Source organism: Calypte anna, chromosome 5A (genome assembly GCF_003957555.1).
Source record: "Calypte anna isolate BGI_N300 chromosome 5A, bCalAnn1_v1.p, whole genome shotgun sequence".
Lineage (NCBI taxonomy): Eukaryota > Metazoa > Chordata > Aves > Apodiformes > Trochilidae > Calypte > Calypte anna.
In genome coordinates this window covers 38,007,305-38,029,247 of record NC_044251.1, presented here as the reverse complement: position 1 = coordinate 38,029,247, position 21,943 = coordinate 38,007,305, and the positions used below count along the sequence as shown (strand labels likewise).

Genomic DNA, 21,943 nt, shown 5'->3' with positions numbered 1-21,943 from the left:
GAAGCCCTGGAGACTCTGTCCTGTTCAGGTACCAGAAAGCAACAGGAAATCACTTTAATGGAACAAAGTGTTAAGGAAGGAAAGGTTTCAAATATCAAATGCTCTGTTTTGGAAAGAGTGTCCTACCTGTATTTTCCTTGAACATCAGCTTCCTTTCTGAAAGGGGCAACTTCACCACCTGATCCAGGTCATCTCTACTGTCACTCCTCCCATGCCTGCCCTGTGCTGGTGATGGCACTGAGTCCATGTAGGTGGGTCTGCATTTACGTGCCCAGCAGCAGCAATCTTTAGCCCAAGCAAGAGAAGTGAACTCCTCCCTGAGCACAGAGGCTCACCCTTTTTTTTTTGGTAAAGAAAAAAAACGGGAACCTGAATATAAATGGCAGAGCAGCCTTGTGCTGCATGCACTACTGCCAGCTCGTCTGTGGATTGAAGGGCTGAAGCTTCAGCATCCTGTGCACATCATGGGTGTTGTACTCAGAGCTGCTGCACTGCTGTCTCTCCAACACACTGCTCAAACCCCAGCACAGGAAGGGCTGTGCCAGCTAGGGAAAGGAACCTTCTGTTCTCCCAGCAAAGTGTGAGACAAGACACTCATCATTTGATCAACCTTTTTTTTTTTCTCCCAGACAGTGGTTTCCATCTTTGTTAAATGTCATGTTACAAACAGCACTCTTGGCTTATTCTCTGCTCTGCTTGGAAAGTTTCAGTAGTTAATGAACAGGCTGTTACTCTTTTATTACCATTCAATGATATAAGGAAGAATTTTTCTTACCTGGCAAGTTTTGCAGCCTGAGGCACATCCAAACATTTCTGAGGACTTTGCCACCAGCAGGAAGGTCACCAAGCTTGGAAGTACAGTCAGTGGGATGGCAAATGTTTTTAAAAGTATAGTCCTAAGTGTCTCCAGACTGTTGCTGTCTAGTGCACCACAGCACTGTGCAGACTGACCTCTGCCCTGCACAGAAGGGCCTGTCCCTGGCCAAGCTGGGAAGACAGCTTCTATTTCAGGCTTAAATTGTCTATAACGCAATGTCTGTGAGACTATCAGAGGTGTCTTGGCTGTAAGTTATCTGCTGAGAGATGGATTTCTCATTAATACTGTCCCCCTTCTTGTCACTAGAGTCTGTTCTGGTTCAAGAAGTTTCCCCTGCTTCTCTCTCTCCCTGATGCTCCATGTGCCAGGTTCAGAGCAAGGCTGAGCACTGCCTGCAATAGGGGTTAGTGTTACACACTGGTAATTTCCTCAGCCTGTAAAAATAAAAATCAGAAGCCTGAGGACTGTGGGCTCTGCTCTGGTGCTAAGAGACCTAGAGATTAATAACTTCAAAATGTTGTGCCAGAAGATCAGGGATTTAGCTCTAAATACACACAATGACAATTTCATATATTTTGTTTTCAGGCTACCTGTGCAGCAGCTTTGGAGCTGACAGCAAAGATGAAATATAATCTCCTTTTCCCAAGGGAACACTTCCCAAACACAAACTATATATGCCCTTACCCTCTGTACCACAAGATTCTACTTGAGGATTTATTTTGCTCCAGCTCTGTCAGGAATGAAAGTGAAGGAAACAGGATCCTGTGGGTATATATAAATTTTTAGCCTACTCACCAAGTATTTGTCAATGTCATAGCAGCAGAAAAACAAAATAATACTGCCTGGCCTCTTCTGTCTCAATTCCTGTGAGCTTAAAAATTCAGCCTCTGGGGATTTGACATGAAATGGATACATTGAGATATTTTTTATTTAGTTAAATGTATATACAGCCCGATAGATTTGTCAAGTTACATGATGACAAAGATACAACAGATAAAAAAAAGCTTGTTTGCAGTCATGTGATATGAAAAAAGTTTCTAGCCTTAGCACAAAGAGGATTTTGTACACGTTTGTCCTTACTTCTTCTTCCTTGAGTAAGAGGCATCAGCATCCTGAAGTGAGAGAACATTAAATCAGTATCTCCCCCCACCCCTACTTCAGCCCTTCAGCCCCAGTGTTATTTTGCTTGAAACAACTCATGCCAGTGGGCAGTCACAGTGTGGAAGCAGGCAGTCTGAAGTTGCATGTGCCACCCTTTATTTTTTCATTTCCTGCTTTTGGAGTACTTTTTTTTTATTTATACCAAGACCAAAAAAAAAAAAAAGTAAGAAAAATACCATCTCCCAGGCAGTAGTGCAAGAACTACACCCCTGCCTTCAGGGTTGTAACTGAGTGAAGAGCCACCAGTAATGCTGGGAAGTGCTCAGACTACCTGCCTGCTCCAGAAACCAGACACCACTCAGGGAGAAGTGCCAAGGGAAGGATTTCCAAGGGTCTTAATTCCAACTCACATTAAATAATTTATGCTCTCACAGCTCAGCTCTGGGTTATCTGAACTTGCAGCCTCTGTTGCTGAAGATCAGGGTGAGAGCTTTGGCACTACCCAATGTCCTGACTGGGCTGCAGGAATTCCAGACTACTGGCACGCAGCAATGGAGTCTGGCCTGGCCTCAGCCATTAGGGAAATAAGGAGGGGGTGGGGGGAAAAAGAAAGGGATCCAAAAAGCAATCCTAACATTCCCATGGCTAAAGAGTCTGTCAGCAGCAGAGTAAAAAAAGCAAGCGAGCAGAGAGAGGGATAAACTTACCACTCCACTCTTAAAGTTCTCTATCCTCTTCTTGCCCATTCTGTTCATCAGCCACCAAGCCCAGGTGGGTGCATACTGCCAGAGGTAGCAGACAGCCAGGTAGGGGTGGTCACTGATCCAAGCCTCCTTCAGGTCGTTGGCCACGCTCACCAGGGTGAGGCGGACACAGCGCGCGGTCGGCATCTTGTGGGACTGATCCCCACTGTTCTCTAGGGACTGAAGGGAGAGCAAGGAGGGGTCAGAGGAAGATTTCTGGTCATGGCAGAGAAAGGGACAGGCCCTGGGCAACAGATGGATCCCTCCCCATCCATCCATCCCATTCCCTTCCCAGACTGGGGGCTGGGGAACCCAGCCCTCATTATCCTTTAGTCTTCTGTGTGGGAACGCTTCCCACCTTCCTTTAGCACACACGTTGAAATAAAGCACCCTTATTGAGGTTTGTCTTGATTGATGGCTTAAAAAAGTAGATGGATCTCCAGACTCTGTCATGCTTCAGTATGGCTTCCACTTTATCATGACACAGATGCACCAGAACAGGTTACCCCTTCTGAGAAACTTCCAGCTGCCCTCCCCATTACATGCTACAAGTTACTCAGTAACAGGGTCAGCAGATAAGGCCACGTTCCACATTAAATATTCCTGCCAGCTCTGCTCTGTGGGCAGCCACCTCCAACAAGAAACAAGCAACAGGCTTCTTCAGTGGCAGGACATGTCTTCCATGTCTCTTGAAGTCTTGTCCACATGCACTGCTTAGTGACCATGAGCCACAGCCCTGTGAATGATCATGCATTTCACTCCAGCAACAAGAGGCTGCTCTATCCATCTGTCCTTCTGTCTCCCAGAGCAAAAGCAATTCTGGTCGAGATTCAGACTTCCTCCTTGGTCTTTTGCCATGCTGAAATCTGAGGAATTTGTTTTGCAAGCCTTCCAGATTGCTCACAGAGCACATCTTTTCTTTCACGGAAGTCTGAAGATTTGCAAGCCAAAAATCCTTTCAGAACTTGGTTCAACAATGGGCAATTATTACTTTTTCCCCCTTACTCCCTCACTGGTGGGTTATCCTGAGCTTTAAAATCAACTGAATTTAGGACAGATCACATTTTGATGTGCCACAGTAGCAATTTTTGCCAGCTGCTTTGTTACACAGCCTTTATTAAAAGCAATTGAGCAGTTGGAAGGTTTTGCTTTTTCTCCTTGAACAATTGCTAACAGGAAAAGAATGCATGCCTGGCATCAGCTGATTCCAGAGGCTTTGCCAACAACAGCATCAACCAAACAGGGGACATCGTGACCAAGGCAAACAAAAAGCTACCTGTGCAGAAAGGACAGTATTGTGCATGCAGAATTGTGTCCAGAAAATCCTGGCCTTTCCCCCCAAACTGCAGCAGGGTGGCTGTAACAGTAAATGTTACTGGAGTTGGACTGCACAGGTGGGAAGAGAAAAGGCATAACAATACTCAGACTTTACTTTCAGTTGATATGGACTTGAAACCACAAAGAATTACAAGACTACACATGGTTCTGCACCAGTCAAAGCATTTCTGGGTAAGAAAATGAGGTTAGTGTTTGGTCTGAGAAAAGGAAAACCACAAAAGGATCACTGGGCCTGCAGCAAAAGTTGGATTTATCACAACAGAAATGAGTCCTCACCTTTGAGAGTTCCTCTGTAAAGACATTTTGTATAATCTGAGACTGTACAGGTCCTGGGCATATGTTGATAATACTTATCTCAGGGTAGTCAGTCAGCTCAGTCCGAAGAGAGTTGAAAAAACCCTGGAAGAAAAGACTACTGCAATCTTCATTTGCCATATTTCCACGTGTAGCAAGGCTTTACTGACTACATATTCTCATTCTAATTCTATACTGTAAATATAGCATTATCCCACCACAAGCAATTCCTACTGCTTTGTTTGACTTCTTGTGTTAAACAGCTAAATTAAGATTTTGTCTGCAATCAGACACCACTGATATATAATTCACTGAAGAATCTCTCCTTGACTTACTGAACACACAATAATGCCCCTAAACCACAGCCAGATTCTACTGTCCCTGTTCTGAGGACAAGTTCCACTGACAGGGAATTACACGAGCTCCTGGCTGGAGATGCTGCACATCTTCAGCTCCCACTGGAGTCACCCACAGCAACAAGTGCTCAGCCTCACTGGTTTGGTCCTGCAAAGGCCACTAAGTGTAAGAACTGCAATACCATGGAAATTGTCTTTTGCAGGTGAATTACCCTTTGTGGTGAGATTGAAGATTTTAAATTTTTTTCTATTAAGGAAATGGCACTTATTCTATGTAAGGGAAGGAGGAAAACTTCATCTTATCAATTCAAAGGTGCACCTGGTATGTTAAGGGGTAGTTCTGCATCACAAAATCCACTGCAGAGCTTGAAATTTTTAACCTCATAAATATAAATATTATTTCAGCTCAGGCATATGCTACCAGTGTTTCCAAATTAAACTTTAATTTTAAAAATACAAGTATTTATTATCTTTATGCTCTCAGAATAAAGGTTTTCTTAATATCTTGTGGTTATTCATATTTAGATAGCAACAGGCAACATGGCCAGTTCAGGAAGGTGCTTCCCACCAGAGTAACTGGTTAAACCCTGTAGAGCTGATTTAGCAAACACCATTTCATGTCTTAGCTTTGCCCTGTTTAACAAACATTCTCTGTATTTATTCTAAAACATATTATTCTAAACATACTATTCTAAAACATCTAAAACATATTCTAAAGCATATTATTCTAAAGCATATTATTCTAAAGCATATTATTCTAAAGCATATTATTCTAAAATATGTAAGAAAGAGAGGGTGAGTACAGGGTGATAAATTGTCACTACAGTGGGAGAAGTTTTATAATTTGTGCACCCATCCATCTTGGGGAGAGGGCTGGCTGACCAAGAGCTCTGAACTAAATTGCAACACAGAGCTTGAATCAGTCCTGTGGTGACACAGAAATAGGCAACTGGGACAAGCCACTGAAGCTAGGCAAGACCTGGAACATGGGTTCTTAATTCTCAGTTGCTCTTGACTAATTCCAGGTTCTGGCTTTCATCCAGGCTTTGCAATTTGGTTCTGTAAAATGCTGAGGGTGTATTTAAAGTCCCTTCCAACCCCTAACATTCTATGATTCTATAAAGTTATAAGGACCTGCAGGCCCTGTATCAGATCTTCCCAGCATGTTATCAAAGCCCAGAGATGTGCAACTTCTAGGAGACTGAGTTCTAACACTGAAAGCACTTGTATGCCAAAAGCCTGCTCTGGACACACCAGGAAGCATTTCAGATCTGCCACCCACCCAGCTGTTTCAGATTAAAAACATGAGGCACTCCCCTGGATTACCTCCTGCCTTAGAGTAATCCCCTTCTCCACCCCTGGTGCACACCTTCAGATGTAGCACCAGCACAGCTCTGCTTTATCCACCACTCCAAGCTAATGTTGGAGCCCTCACCTGCACTTTCCACATCCCCTCCTTTCCTCAAAAGGTCCTGAGGCTGCTTACCTGAGCCCCTTAAACCCTAAGGTGTGCAGCCCTGTCACCAGTGATGTGCCATCAGATGAGTAAGGAGTAACAAGTAAAAAGCACACTAGACCAAAAACAGGAGGAGGAGGAGGAGGCATCTGCCCTCCTCTGGGCACCCATCAGTTACTCCATCCACACCAAACTGCACCAGCAGGACTAAGCAAGAGCTCTCCCAGCCCTCACCACTCCCTGTAGATCTGGGATGGTGAGGAGCAGAACTGACTCCCACTTTGCCTGAAGGAGACAAACCCAAGATTTACTTCCAGGAGTCGAGGAGGTGGAAAGGGTGTGTGTCTGTGAGAGAAAGGCAGCCAGAAACATTGCTCAGTCACTTGTGACAAAGCACTTACTCCTGCTCACATGCTGGGAGGCTTCTGGGATCCAAGTTCTACCTAAAAATGGGCACCTGCTCACAGTGCTGAGTAGCCACACAGAGCAGTAGAACTGAGGTGGTTGAGCTCCATTATGGCACAGAGGACATCCAGCTCAGACACCTTCCTGCAGAAGGCTCTGGGACACTCCACTGAGACTGACAAAGGGATCCTTGCTGACCTGAGCAAGCTGCAGAATACCAAGAGCTGAGCATTGGCCCAGTGAGCTCCTGTTCTCTTTGGAGATCCTCAGTAGCACTGCCAGTCAGTGCTATTTTATTAAAGGGTTCTCTTGTTTCTGCTCTCTGGCCATTCTGCTGTCCCTCTTCACTCCAAGGGGTTTGTGTGGCTCCTCCCTCCCCTGTGCCACAGTTCCAAATTTACACCCTGTAGTTTAAACACCAGGAACTTAGGATGGCCAGGACACTTGCTCAGCTAAAATCCTGGCTGGTATGTGCTGAACCTCTCAAAGACCAGAATCTCACATACTCCCAGTTCCCTCTGGAGGCTTTACCTACTGTATACCCAGGTCCTCTAATTCCAACATTCATCTTTGATATCCAAAGGTAAGTGCTACAAAATTCCTCCACTTCCTCCCAGAAGAGAAGCATAAAATTTCTAAGGAAGGACAGTGTTTTTCAGTCAGAACAGACCCAGATTTGGGAGCAGTGAAGGAACTCGAGTGCCAGAGGAAGAATTTGAGCATTCCCAGTCCAGACTGCATGTCTGACATACAGACAAAGGGACTGTGGAACAAGAACTGCTTTAAGCTACCTCTGGGCCTTTCCAGCTTGGTGAGCAAATCCCAGAAGATGCTGAAGAAGGCAAGGCTGAACTGACTCCTGTTATGACAGAAACATTTAGTAATTCCCCTAATGACCACGGAGTAACCAGAGAGTAGTGGTTGCTGCTCGGTGCAGTCCAGGTGCTTATTAGTTCCTGGTTAAGGAACATTTTGAAGGAACCATTTCTCATCCACTCCATCTGCTACCAACTCTATGAATTACAAGTAGATGAATGGCACATGATTTCCATGAGCATCAGCACAATAGGAGAGAAACTGCACCAGTCAGATGCAGATTCCCATGGACTTGACTCATCATGCTCTTACAGCACTCCCAGAACTGATATAAATGGTAATTTCATCAGTAGAATGTTGTTATGAAGAATTCCAGTTGGCATGAACCAAAGCACAACTGTTTCAAGAAAAAGTTTAACTCTTAACAGAATTCCTTCTTCCCTCCTCCACCTGCTTTTTAAAATAAATTTTAAGAGGAAAAACAACAACCCCCACACACAAAAAAGGAGGGACCACTTCAAAAAAGGTATAATTAACATCACAGCATTAACAGTGTCAGCTATATTAGGCTCCAAGGCATGAATAAAGGTTGATGCTGGGAAAAACACAACAGAGAAACATCACTTCATGCTTTATTTTATTTTTCTCCTACCCCCTCTCTAGCCATTTCTTCTTGGTCATTAGAGATGGGCTACTGGGCTATCTGAAGAGAACTGTCACACCTACAGGATCCTACACCTGAACTGTACTGTTGAAGTTTGACATTTCAAAAAAGCTTTTCTATTTTTGAGGGTTTCACTGATTCATCTGGAGTTACAGCTAAACTCCAGATTCATGAGACTCTCAGAAAGATTCTTTTCAACAAAATCTACATTTCAAACCATATTTTAACACCTGCAATCAGTATTTGCAGAATTACTGTGAATGAAACAAGGTTACTGAGTTTCCTTGAACTGAAGTAACTGAAGTAACTGAAACAAGGTTACTCAGTATCAGCTGAGAAGCTGATAAGGATATAAGCAGTCCAGTTAGCTTATTTTTAATTATTCCCAAAATTTTAGTAAACTTTCTCTTTAAGACCTTGCCCTGTTCTTGATCTTAACATTAGATCCAGAGGTCTGAGAATTTTTTTAAAGCAACATATGAGATCCTTGTGCTCTGCAACTAATTAGCCAGGCTGAGACCAACTACACCACACCCATAAGATAATTCAACTGGAAGAATGCTGAAGAAATAAAGAGGCATACAGGGAATTAATGCTTCTGCTCATTGCATTCTTCTCACTTAAATCTACTAGACTTAAAGCAAAAGTTGGCCTCTAATGGGCAATTTCACCACTGCTGCTCAAATGAAGAGGAGCAGATGACTCCCTGTCACTAACTGGAAACTTTTTATGAGCAGACATCTGTCCTCTACATCTACAGTCTTCCAAGTGGCTTTCCAGTGTCAGCCACGTGTTAAATATTTGTTGTTGTTAGTCAAACTGTCAGAAATACATTGATCCCATAGCTTCAGCCCACTTGTTTACTCTGCTTATAAGTTTAAGTCTAGCAGGGCAGTACCAGGGTGCCAGATTTTTACACCATCACTGAGCACAGCTGAAGTTTATTTTACAGAGGTCAAAAGGCAGCAGAAGTCAAACAGTGGTGAAAAATAAATGTCTAAACAAATTTACCAGTTAAACAAACCATTCCCCAATGATACAGGCAGTCTTTTCCCCAGATACTTCTCTGAACTCTTCTTTTCTGTTTTTCCATGCACGAGACCACTTTCAAAACCTCTTTCCAAGCAATATAGAAAAGTGTTACTCAGCAGATGACTTCCCAAGACATTATGAGCTGCAGTTCTCTACATTACAGCAAGATCCAAAACTGCTGGAAAGGTCTGTTCAGATGTTCCCAAATAGACCAGGAATTCTCATTTCTCCAAATAGTTTGCTTTACCAATCACTGTTTTCAACTTACTGTTAATTTCATGTAGTCTTCAAACTATCACCACTGACTTTTCCTCCCTAACTGAATTAAGATGAGAACATTTGGGCTTCTATGTGAAAGAGAATAACCCTCTGATTTAGGTAATCTTTTATCTGAAGGCCTCAAAGTCTTGGCATTTCACCTTGGAATTTAACTACTTCACATTGGAATAACTACTAAATTGGGTTAGGCCCAACTAGGATGGCACTTGAATTTTAGTCAGGAAAATAAATCTACACTGGGAGCTGAGATATTTCACATTTCAGCACAAACTAATTTTGAAGGATTTTCAAAACATGGGGAAGTTACATATGCTGTGTGCAAATTCAGAGAAATTCGTGCTTTCTGCACAGAAAAAGTCCTCTGCTACAGTCCTAACTGATGCTGGCCTATTACACATCAAAACTTAATTCATTTTAGAAATTTAACTTACCTGCAGAGCATGCTTGCTGGCACAGTACCCGGTGGCAAGAGGAGCTCCCATAATACCCATCACACTGCTGACAGTGACAATCTTTCCTTTTTTCCTTTGGATCATGTGATCCAGGACATGTTTTGTTAAAGAGATTGTTCCTAGGTAGTTGAGCTCCATTATGGCACTGAAGACATCCAGGTTTGTGTCCACAAACAGAGAGCGTTGGGAACGTCCACCATTGTTGACCAAAACATCAATCTCAGGAAAGATACAATGATAGATTAATAGAAAATAGAATAAATATTAATATGTATATTTCTTCAGGCAATTGTCAAGGGATTATTCTCTTCCCTTTAACCTTGTCTCTGCAACATACAAATAAGATACATCAGCTGCTGAAGAAGCATCAGCAGTTGCCTTGTCCCACTAAACTTCCCCTTTGAACTGGATAATTTTGAGCTGAGTCAACAAAACAAGAGCACAGTGTTTGATGCCAAACAAGGTTAACTCCTAGTACAGGACCCCTGGCATCTAGAAAGTTATTTTTCACACATTTTTTTTAACCTTGCTGTGCTGTAGCAAATTACACTAAATGCTCAGGTTCTGCAAGTGACCATCGAAAATAAGTTTTATGCCCAACCAGAAACCAACTACAACAGAAGAGACAAGTCTGGTACTAACAATTTCACTGGTAAATCAAAATATCAAACAGGTCAGATTGAAGCTTTGAACATTGCACTTAATATCAGTTAGATCTGACTGATATCATTTTAGCTGTGTACTCTGGACTGGAAATATAGAAAACTAGGCACACACACAAAAAAACCAAACCAAAACAAAAAAACCTACTAGTGCCTGATGTCTAATTTTGTCCCATATATTTGTCTGAACCCAAATTAGATACAAAATAAAGGTTCCGACTTTCACACATGCTTTTAAGCCCTAAATAAATAGATGAGGATTGTTCCAGTTGGTCCAGAAATTCAGGTGATACCAAGTAAATTTTCAGTTCTTGGTAATGACCAGTGATTATTTGTTTATTGCTGCATCACTGCAAAGCCTAAGAAACTCAGGAGCAAGCAACAGAAGGGATGAAAATTCAGGTAACTTTTTAGCAAGTTTCACACTTGCAACTTCAGAAAGATGCAGACACTGGTCAATTTACCATACAATAGAATAAAAGTGAAATACAAATGTAAATGCAAATATAGGAGATAGAGAAGATGAGCAAGTTTAACCTTAGAAGCACACCTTACCTTGCCAAAATGCTTAAGAACACTCTTGGTTGCAGCTTCATGAGAGTTTCTATCAGTCAAGTCCAGACGCAGAACAAAAATATCACTTTCACTCAAGTTGCTGGTCTCTAAAAACCATAAAGTGAATGAGATCCAGTAAGACCACTGACATAACAGTGGTGGGAAATGTGAGGAAATTTAACATGCCTTTAAATATCATGTTTTCACTAAAAAGACACTAAGAAATGATAACATCTGGCTGGAAATAAAATGCTTCCTTTGTGCTCATTTTGATCTCCACAAAGTATCCATTTTTCTTGTTTCTACCAGGTCTTTCTTTTCTCATCAGCATGTTTTTGATTCTGAAAAGCTTGAGACTTTGTTAAATAGGCTTGTGTAGCACAATATAGACAATTCCATTCTGGAGTAAAGTGCAACAGTTGGAAATAACATGTGACAGGATTATTGGCTACTGAAATTTTTCATGGAGCCACTCAGAAGCACAGTGTGTTGGCAGCCTTGACACTTGGTATGTGAACTGGTCAAGCAGTTTTTATTTAGACCCATCTTTATTTAGACCCAAAACACAACATATACACATGAGTAGCTATGAAGCAAAGCCTAGAGAAGCTCGATTACTGGGGGAGGTGGAAGGAGAAGGTTTTTATTTAACTGACAGCTTTTAATATGTCCATCTTCTGAAATGAAAGTCAGCTGTCATCCACTTGAAGCCTTTATGTTGAGTGTTTCTACCACTGTCTCTTCAGAACAACTGACCTTTTCCATAGAAAGTATTTCTTGAGCAATCATTTGCTACCCTGGGGTTTTGGGGCAGGTAACTCACAAAAATAAAATCTTCAATGTTAATTTTTTTAGGTTTCTTTAACTACATATAACATGATTTTTAAGTCATGTCATACTACTTTGATAGCACTATTTTTGTTTCTAAATTCATTTGTAGCCACAACTGTCTCTTTTCCCTTCTAATCAGCTGCCCTCTTTAGGGAGCCTAAGGCTCTGTTTTTTTAGTTACTATTTCTTACATACACAGGGAAGGTTGAACTTTGCTTTTACAGTGATGTACAAATAAAGAGGTCACTGGAATCCAGACGTTGCCCCTGTTCAAAGGTCATTAGTATTTAGGCTATTTGTTACAATAAACCCATCCATCTGGTTTAAAGCCACCAGAATTTCCATTAATTCTACCCTCCAACTCATCCATCTGCATTTTTTCCTCCATATCTTCCAGAAAAAACACAGTAAAATCCATGTAGTTTAAAGTACCCTCAGAGACACTCCACCTCATGCAGATTTGCACAGTTGAAGTCTACTGGGGAGTGAAGTGTTTCTGCCATGGATTAAGAAGACCACACAGTCAACCCAGCCAAGAAAGCAATACAGGAGAACAGAAAAATCAGAGGAAGAGACCCAGACTGCTGATAAGGAAGGAAATGCTCTTTTATACAACATTAGAAACTTCTGACCTCAGGAAATGCCAAACTGGAGGCCTAGTTCTTGTTTTGGGGCAATCAGTAGTCCATTCTGATTTCTAGCCCCAAAACACTCAGGCTCTATCAGATCTCTGTCAAGTGAGAGGTGTCCCTGCTCATGGCAGGGGGGTTGGAACTAGATGATCTTTGAAGTCCCTTCCAGCTCTAACCATTCTATGATTCTATAGTTACAATAACACTCACTCCCAAGTGGGAGGCTGTAGTTTAGAGTTCATCATTTGACACAACTGCTAACATATTACTTCAGATCCTTTCGTGAAGTATCTCCAGCTGCAGTGATTTCCACATGGCCACCAGAGGCAACAGCTCTGAAGCCAAGTCCTCAAAGCTCACTCTTACCCAGAACAAAGGCCACTTTCATACAGCTGTGTGTATTTTCCAGAGGTCTTTTTAAAGCCTCTGTACACAGCAGCTTTACACTACCTGGCTTCTCATCGGGCTCAAACTGACCAACTGCTAATGACTCATTAGGCTTTAGTTACTTTTTAACTAAAACACAGTTACAATCACTCAAACCCAATAAGTAATGGTAACTTAGAATAATACTTTGGTAGGACACCAAGTGTACACTTTAGTCCTCTGGGATCCCCACAAGGATTTCCAATCAACAAACCTTTTCAGTACACGTTAATCCAAGAAAAGAGTTTCTCATAACACAGTAAATGCCATTACTCAGCACAGACCATTTATTTCATAGTTCTTCAACACTTTAATTTCTATCTTGTACAATGCCCTTTGAGAGAACATGAGCTTTTAGCAGAGGCTGAGCAAAACCTTCCAAGGTCCATTCCAACCTCAGTTACTGCATAATTCTATAATTTATAGATTATCTGTCATTCTGTTGACCTATCAAATAATATTTAAGCTTTCTCAAACCAAAAACACCCTTTCTGTCTTTTTCTCTTTTTCTTTCCTTTTTAGAGTTTTTGAGAGAAAACAGCCCCCAAAATTACTGGTGAAATTCAACTCACATTGCAAAGAGTGGTTGGGAGAAGAAATGCAGAAGCCACTTGCAGGAACCATGTAAGTTATACAAGTTGTTTTCTCTCCCTCCTGCAGAGAAGTGTTGAGTGTGCATCTGTATGACTCAACAAGTATTACCATAGCTTTTAGAGCATTTTTCCACCTCCCCTTCAGCTTTTAAGCAGTGCAGAATCCATAAACATTTATCACAGGGTGGTGTCTGAATGCAGAACAAGACAGATGTGCCTGATTCTGACATTTATATGAAAATTATCCAGTTAAATTGCTGCTGTGTATAGCACCTACGGGTGGCATGTTAAAGCCTATTAGCTCCAGTTTTGCCACATAATTCAGCCAAATTCAAATTGATGTTCCATGAGGCAGCTCTTCCTTAATCCACCCCAAGCTACTCAAACCCCACTGAATACTCAAACTCAACTGCAAAAAAGAAAACACAGAGGTGGAAGCAGGGAGGACAAGGTGCCCAGGAAGCACGTGCACCCAGTGCCCCAGCATGCAGGGTTGGAAACAAGAAGCTCAACACTCAAATGGAGTTCAGACCAGTGAGGAATGTGAGAGTTAATGAGGGCTTTATAGGTACAGCACCACTAAAAGGAAGACCAAAGAGTGAGCTCACAGTTTAATAGGGATGGTGATGAAGGGCACACAAAAACATAAGGTACTCATTGCTTTCTGTGCCTTGCTCTTCACTGGCAAGATCTCCTCTTAGGTCTCCCATGCTCCTGAGGCCAGACTCTGGGAGAAAGAAATACTACTGATATCAGAGGACAGTCAGGTTAGGGACAGACTGCACATATAAGCTGGGCAACCTATACATCCAAGATTTAGCACCCAAGCATGGATTTAGCATGGGCATACAGTGCCTGACCTACTTAACTGCTTTCTCTGATGAAATAGTTGGATCTGATGTTGTTTACCTTGACTATGTAGCTTTCTATGTTGTCTTCCATAGCACCCTTGAAGATATATTGGGGAAATACAGGGGAACTAGAAGACTAGATTACAATGCAGGTGAAAATCAGGCTGCATCACCAGTCCTGAAAAAATATTCAAACCATTCAAAGTCTAACTGGTAGCAAGTTATAAGTGGTATCCCTTCATGATCATTATCTTTTAATGAGTCAGATGATGGGACAAAACACAGGTTTTCATCAGATTTTCAGTTAACATCAAGTTCAAAGGAACAGTTGCTATGCTGGAGGGGAAGACTGCCATTCAGAAGCATCTTAACAAGCTATAATAATGGTCTGACAAACCTTAAGCTCAAAGTCAAATGCAAAATTCACACCTGGGCTAGAATACTGCCATGCAGTGATGCCAGAAGGGGCCCCCTTATTATTCTCTTGCACTACTTAAAGGGTGGTTCTAGAAAACAGAGTAACTGTGTTCCTAAACAGGTTTCAATATTCCTGCTAGTTTGGAACTACAGTTAAAACAAAGTTCAGTAGTGTATGTTTGCCAAATACATGGCTATCTAAGACTTTAAAGATAGAACATACCACACCTAAGACACTCAAAGGGTTACTTCAAGTTGGCAGAATTTATCTTATGTAAGTCTGTACTCTCAGTTCACATGGATAGAAATAATCTTTCTGAATATTCCTTAGTACACTGCACTCTCATACAAGTGTTGCCTGAAAATACATATCCAAAATTCTGGCTCCTGCCAGCCTGTCTACTGTTACCAGTTTTGCAATGACAACAAACAGCCACAGATGCAAACACAGTTACTGACCACTAAACATTGCATCATACAGAGTGGGAATCGTGCCATGAATCCCACTTAATCACACTGTCATCCTAAGTCCCTTGCCCATTTTTTTTTAAAGATATCTATTTAAGTGTCTGGTTTTTTTAAGCACCAGAAAATAAAAATAAGTGCAATTTTTTAAGGTCCTTGACAGATTTCAGTCGTTCTAGAAATGGTTAGGTGCTAACCCAAGATGAACATTTTATTATTCCCCAGCATTTATCCCATGTGAACTGCAGACATACTGTCAACATTATCAGAAAAAAAACCAAAAACTATCAATGTCATAATAAACTCAGTAAGAGACACTGCATACTGAGCTACAGAGGACACAGGCTGAAAAAGAGATGTTAATCATGTTTAGAACCTCTGTTTTATCAATAGGAATTAATTATCTTGCTTGCTGTCAAGCCAGAAAACAGAAGAGAAAAAGAGGAACAGGAGATCCTCTTGCTTGCACTTGCTCAGAACTGGTTTATCTGAACATTTTTATTCATTCCTTTTCCAAACAGAAAGTCAGCTGTCAGTCTGTAACATTCACAAACCTGAAGGAAGAAGACTTCTTAGTAGCATGCAGCTATCTGGTTTGGTTCTTAATAAGATGATACCCCTCAGATTGTTTCCTCCATTCCCCACAGTACTTATTCCTTAATCTAGTTCCTTACAAGGTCACTTAGAATTGAAGAGATTTTTAGGTGATACTGGGAATTATGAAGGAACTCATAATGCAAGTCTATACAAAGGCTTCTCACAAAAAGAAAATATCAGCCTCAAATGTACAGTGTCACTATGTATAAAGTTCACTTTCATCATGGAATTTATTCCTGTGCTACATGGGTATTTGGGTGGCAACTCCATCAGAGTGAGAGTGGAACTTCCTGCATGAGGTAGCAAATTGTACTTACGAAGGCATTTCTCTTTCACTCTTTGCAGCTCATCCTCTCTTCTTGCTGAGATGGCAAGCAGGGCTCCTATCTTTGATAGCTGGTAAGCCAATTCTTCTCCAATTCCACTTGAAGCTCCAGTCACCCAGACAACCTTGCCACGCAGTTCATGTTCTATCAAAAGAATCAAGACAGTGGTTAACAAATTGCCAATGCTGGGATAAGCATTTAAGTCACTGCTGGGGTATAATCTGATCCTGTTTTTAAGAAGTATGCTCATTTTTTGTTTACTATTATAAAATCCTCACCTCTTTATTTTTCAGTCACATGCAGTTGTGAAACCATTCAAAGCTGTTCTGTTATCACTTGAACTTTGTTCCAAGGCCTGTCTGTATAAACACTGATTATCTACCTGATGGAAGAAATGTTATTGCATTTCTGTGAGCCATCCACATATAACAGTCCCACAAACCTTATTAAGAAAAGCTTCAGAGGAAAATGAAGGAGAGAATTCTTGGGAAGGACACGAAACAGTTACTGTATTGTATCCAAACAAAAGCCTAACCAAGCCTTTCCTAATAATGTTCCACCTCAGTTCCTAAGTAATTGTCAACAGAAGAAAATCCTCAGAACAAAGACAGCTAATCATAACAAACCATATGGGTGTTCATCCACTCTGTTTTGTACCTGCTGCAGGTTAATTCCTGCACTGGATGGAGCACAGTACACAGAGTTCCCAAGGTGTAAGCTCATGTGTGAATTTCCCATGTACTCATAGCTCCTGCCCAGGCATGCTTTTATAACCTGTAGTGAAAACAATAGCATCTTACTCCTTTTACTCCTCTGCTTATGTAGCTGTTCTCCTTTGTTTGGAATCACCTCCATTCCATGATCCACTTAAGCACTAAAACTGACCTTCTCATGTAATCTAGCAAAGCATTTCATTTTCTCTGCAGCCAGCAGCTGGGACTGTTTTGCTTCCTGTTTACTTCAGCAACCAGTTCCTGGTTCTCTCTACACCATATGGTGTTTCAAATTTCTACTTTCAGAGTCCTAATGACACAAATCCCCTGAAGAGATCAGCACCAAAACCTTCCACCCTTCTGGCAAGAATAGAGAGTACTCAAGATTGACTAACAGAGCTCAGCTTGAGTCTGTGGAACTGGCAGTGAGTATTTTTTTCTCTATTTTTAAGCTGACTATATTTCAGTCAAAGTAAAAAACCTCCTAAGCCCAAGCTTTGGTGTTTCGGGGTTGTCTGGGTTTTTTTGGTTTGCTTTTAAAAACAGTATCAACAAGAGCCACTTCCCAAAGCAGAGGTGCATTCTAAGCCCATGAACTTGAGATGCCAAGAGATTTTGCTGAAGTTGTAGGAATGGCCACTGTATTAACAATTACACCAAATGGCTGCTGTCTGTACAGCTTAATGACACTCCTGCAGTTTTACTCCAATACATTACCAGTTTATTGAACCCATGGGGGTTTCTCTCTCTCTCTCTCTCTCTCTCTCTCCTTTTTTTTTCCCTCTCCTTTCTCTCTCTTTTTTTTTTTTTTTCCAGAACACTTATGTAAACAGACACTACGTGAACAAAACACACACGGACATAATTCCAACCCTGCTTACCACACTCCTCTTGCTACTGAAAACAAATCCGCTTCCTCCCACCACTCAGTTTCCCTGTTCCCAACCTGTCTTGGGCACCTCCACTGCAGTTATTCAGGATCTTGGTCTGCGGACAGAATAATTAACTGAGACAAGGAAAGTTTTCCACTGCTTCCCCAGTACTGATAGTTACCAAGCACCTGAGCTGCTAGGAGTTAACAGAATGGAAAACCTGACTCGAACACTGTTGTAGAACAAGTATCAAACCACCAGCTGGCTCTAGAATAAATGTTGTTACAGGAAATAAGTTTAAAAATTAACAATTCCAAATTAGAGAAATAAAAGCAGATCATACAGTTACTAACCATTAACCACTGTGTAACAAGGCAGAACAAATGAGAGGTTGAACAGAGTAGTACTGCAAGTAATCCAAGAAGTGCTTCTGTAGCTCTGTTTAGGGATCTTTCCCAACATTTTATAGCTCGTACAAAAAAAGGTTTAAGCATCAATTCATTAATGAAAAAATAAATGGGGTGGAGAGGTTTAAAACAGAATTTCCTCCTCACAGCTCTAAAGAACCACAGATTAGTCACCGTTTTAAGAGTAGACTTTAAGACATGTAAGCTTCAATACATCAGCTTGATAATATTAGGCTGCCTGTGAAAAGCACAAAAACTCTGGTTTATGGTAAGTGAAACACAATGCATAAGGATAGTCATCCAGCACCCAGTTACCCTTGTCTTCCCATCACACAAATATTTAGAAGATGGGAAACAATTCCACAACACCTGCCAATGACAAAATCCAGAAGTGAATTCTCCCTGTAGAATTGAATCATTAAAATGGAACTGGTCTTACACAGATCAAGGACTTTCTTCCTTTATAGCTATATTTTAGTGTATATATTTATACATAAATATTATTAAAAATATACACATTTAAATATATAAACTTATAAAATCTCATTTATATCATAGAGAGCAGTGTGCTTTCTGGTTTATCTCCAAAAACTCTGATTTCCATAGTAATGTTGTAGATGCAATAATACAATATAATGACTGCAAAAGTGAGAGCTCCAATAACAGCTTTAAATAAAAATAAGGCTTTTTTTTTCCATGGGATCCACATGCTACTTACCTATGCACATTATGAGGAGGAGGAAGAGACAAGGGGTAACATATTTAAAGGAATATCTTTTGCTCTGTTCCTTGTTTTCCTATTGGAACAGTTAGGATTCTACATATATATGGCTGAACTATCAGCAAAATGCCACTGAAATCCTGCTGTGTGAGGTACACATTATAGCTGATTACAAGCACTAAGGTGGGAAGGAAAACACAGCTCAACTCTTTGCAAAGCAAAGGAATTTATGTTGACAAAATTCTGCCTGATTCTTCTTACATTACATATTGAAACAACTACATCAGAAAATGACTACATTGTTCTTTACATAGGAAGTTTGGGAAACTACTTAAAAGATTTCCAGGCTTCCAAGAAGACTGAGGGCTACATTTCAAATAGCACTATACCTACCTGAGAGCTCCTACATCTTGACATCTTGCACATAGATCCCTCAGGACAAAGCTTCCATTCTGTTTGTATTAGTCAAGATCTATCTTATTTCTCTGCCCTGAGTCTTTCAGTGATCTTTGCAAAGTCCACTCATGAAGCTTTTTTTGTAGTTTTCTTATACTAAGTGAACTGCCTGCAGTTACTATAAAACTTTGGGCTGCACACCCAAAGTGTTTCCCAAGATTGCTCGCAATGTTCTTGATTACCTTTTTACCATTTGAAAAATGAGCATTGTGAAAACCAACTGATGGTACAGGCAGCAAGTATTTTTTTTCATTTTATATGAAAAAATAGATTTATATATTTATATATAACTTATATATATAAATGTATTTATATTTAATATATTTATATTTAATATAAATAAAGGTTTATATTTAATATTTATTTTTAAATAAGGTTTATATTTAATATTTCTTAGACCTTTAATATTTAATATTTCTTAGACCTTTAGAACTTGTGCATGCTTTACTGTTGTCTCTTATAAGGACTAGCACTTTTGCAGTAAGCTTCTACTGAAAGCAGAAAACAGGGATGTCTCAGCAAGCTTCTCCTACTTGTCTCTCAAGCCCTTCCTAATGCCACCCCTCACCCCATGACCACTATGGGATCATGGTATCAAGACCAGACCTTTTCTCCCCCATTCCCTGCAGGCACACATTTGTGATCCACCTTCACTCAGCCCAGTCTCCATGTCTCAACCCAATATGCAGTTTCATTTCCCACATGGGAAAGGGTTGTAGTGTCCCATGTTCTACTTTCAGATTCACTTCTTTGCCTGATGGGTCAGATGTAAGATGAAGCTGCTGGTGGTTGCTGATGGCACCAATTCCCCACTTTAACCTCAAACACCCACACCCAGCACAGCCCACAGCAGCCCCAAACTTCCACTTTTGGCTAAGCTGAGGGGGTGGGAGGATATTCAGAAATTTGGGGCCTTTCTGATCAGTAGTCTCTATTAAGCAAATAAAAGATATGATCTTTAAAGACCTTTGTCCAGAAATAGTATTTGAATACAGCCAAATACAATCACATACAAATGTACAATTTGACTACAATCAAATACAATAGTATTTCATTACAGTCAAATTAGAAAGATCAACGTGTGCATGAGTTGAAAAATCCCCATCTGAAGGCACTTCATTGAACCTTTGTACCCACAGGTGTCAAAGCCAGCAACTTACAAAAGTGGTGCAAAGCCACTGACAGCCATTGCTTTCCAAAGCTCCATTCTCAGAGGAGGAAACCCCTGTAATCCATACACTAACATTCATGTTTTCTACTTTCAGCACTACAACTGGAACCTACCCGAAGATGTCAGAACAAACTGAAACACAAGGAAAACACAACCACTACCCGTGCCAAGCTCCCCCCTTTCTCTTCCCAACCCTTGCTTCGACATTCCCTGGACCTGCCACTCCCCAGGCAGCCTCCGCTACCCGCACATCAGTGCCAGAACCGAACACTGCCCAGAAATGCTGCAAAACAACTGGGTTTGGTCCAAACAAGCCAGTGCTTACCACAGAACCGCTGGAGCTCCCTGTCACCGCAGAGGTGCTTATAGACTGATGTTTTGTGGATGTGAGGAAGCCACCAAATGCCTCGCTCGTTAAGGGCAGGAAAATTGTACTTTCGGGGTTATCTTTATTATCACAGAATGCCAGGTTGGAAAGGACCTCCAGAACAACCCGATCCAAACTCTCCTAGGTAGGCACAGGGTTTAGATGATGGCCCAGCACCCTGCCGAGCTGTCTGGCGAAGTGTGCAGCGTTGGGGAATCCACCACTTCCCTGAGGAGATGATTCCCCCAGGGAATAAACTTCCAAACAAGACTGCGGGGCAGCTGCCAAGGGCTGGCTCCCCCTCTAGGGGACCCCCCGCTCCCTCAGAGGCCGCCATCTCCCCTCCCCTCACTGAGCGCCCCAAGCCCGCTCCCACCCCGAACCAACCCCCCCGGGGCCGCTGCTACCCCCACCCTCCCGGCGGCTGCTGGCAGGCGTCTTTACCTGGCTTCTTCCCCTGCCACTCGGCCCACAGCAGCGTGAGGTCGCCGTCGGCCCGCAGCCAGCGGAATAGCTGCACCAGCAGGGCCAGGAGGGCAGCGCCCGCCAGCGCCAGGCAGAGCGCGCAACCCCACGCCATGGCCGCCGCCGCAACCGCCGCCCTGCCCTCCCGCCTCCCCTTTATCGGGGGCTGCGGCTCGGATGGAGCCGCCCCCGCTGGCTCAAACCGAGCCTGCCCCACGGCAGCAAACCGCCGGCCTCTTCCTCCTTCTCTTCCCCGCCTCTCTTTCCACCCTCCGGGCAGAGGGCGGGCAGCTTCGGTTGATCAGCGCTGCCCCTTCCCCCCGCCGCGGCCTGATGACGGTCCCGACCGCAGCCTCGGGGAAGGGAGGGATGGAGGATGAGTGAGGTGGCCCCGGGGCTGGCGGAGTCAAGGCTGGGGTAGTAAGAGCTGGGTTTGTGGGGGAGAGGCCATGCATGTGGCGAGGGGTGAAGGACAGTTTCTGGGAGCGGGACCTTCTTTTGTTTTCCCTCCTGGACGTGACCCCCAGGGGAGAAAGAGTGCTGCTCGGCCTTTTCCTGCTCGTCAGCAGCGCTGCCTGTCCTCGGGTGCTGGGCAGGTGTCCAGGACAGTTTGGCTGCAATGTCTGGAGATCAAAACTTGGTCTTTGGAGACATAAAGCTGTG

The 21,943-nt window shown here is 42.3% G+C and overlaps 1 protein-coding gene across 1 annotated transcript; it reads right to left on the bottom strand.

Annotated features, from left to right (window-relative positions):
• Positions 1 to 1,718: 1,718 nt before the first annotated feature.
• Positions 1,719 to 21,426, bottom strand: DHRS7 (dehydrogenase/reductase 7). The gene is made up of 7 exons (XM_030451826.1): positions 21,260 to 21,426; positions 16,100 to 16,252; positions 10,971 to 11,077; positions 9,733 to 9,972; positions 4,276 to 4,398; positions 2,626 to 2,841; positions 1,719 to 1,929 (listed from the first exon to the last, which is right to left on the bottom strand). The coding sequence occupies exons 1-7, from the start codon at positions 21,393 to 21,395 to the stop codon at positions 1,894 to 1,896; spliced, it is 1,011 nt and encodes a 336-aa protein (XP_030307686.1). The 5' UTR covers positions 21,396 to 21,426; the 3' UTR covers positions 1,719 to 1,893.
• Between the last annotated feature and the right edge of the window lie 517 nt (positions 21,427 to 21,943).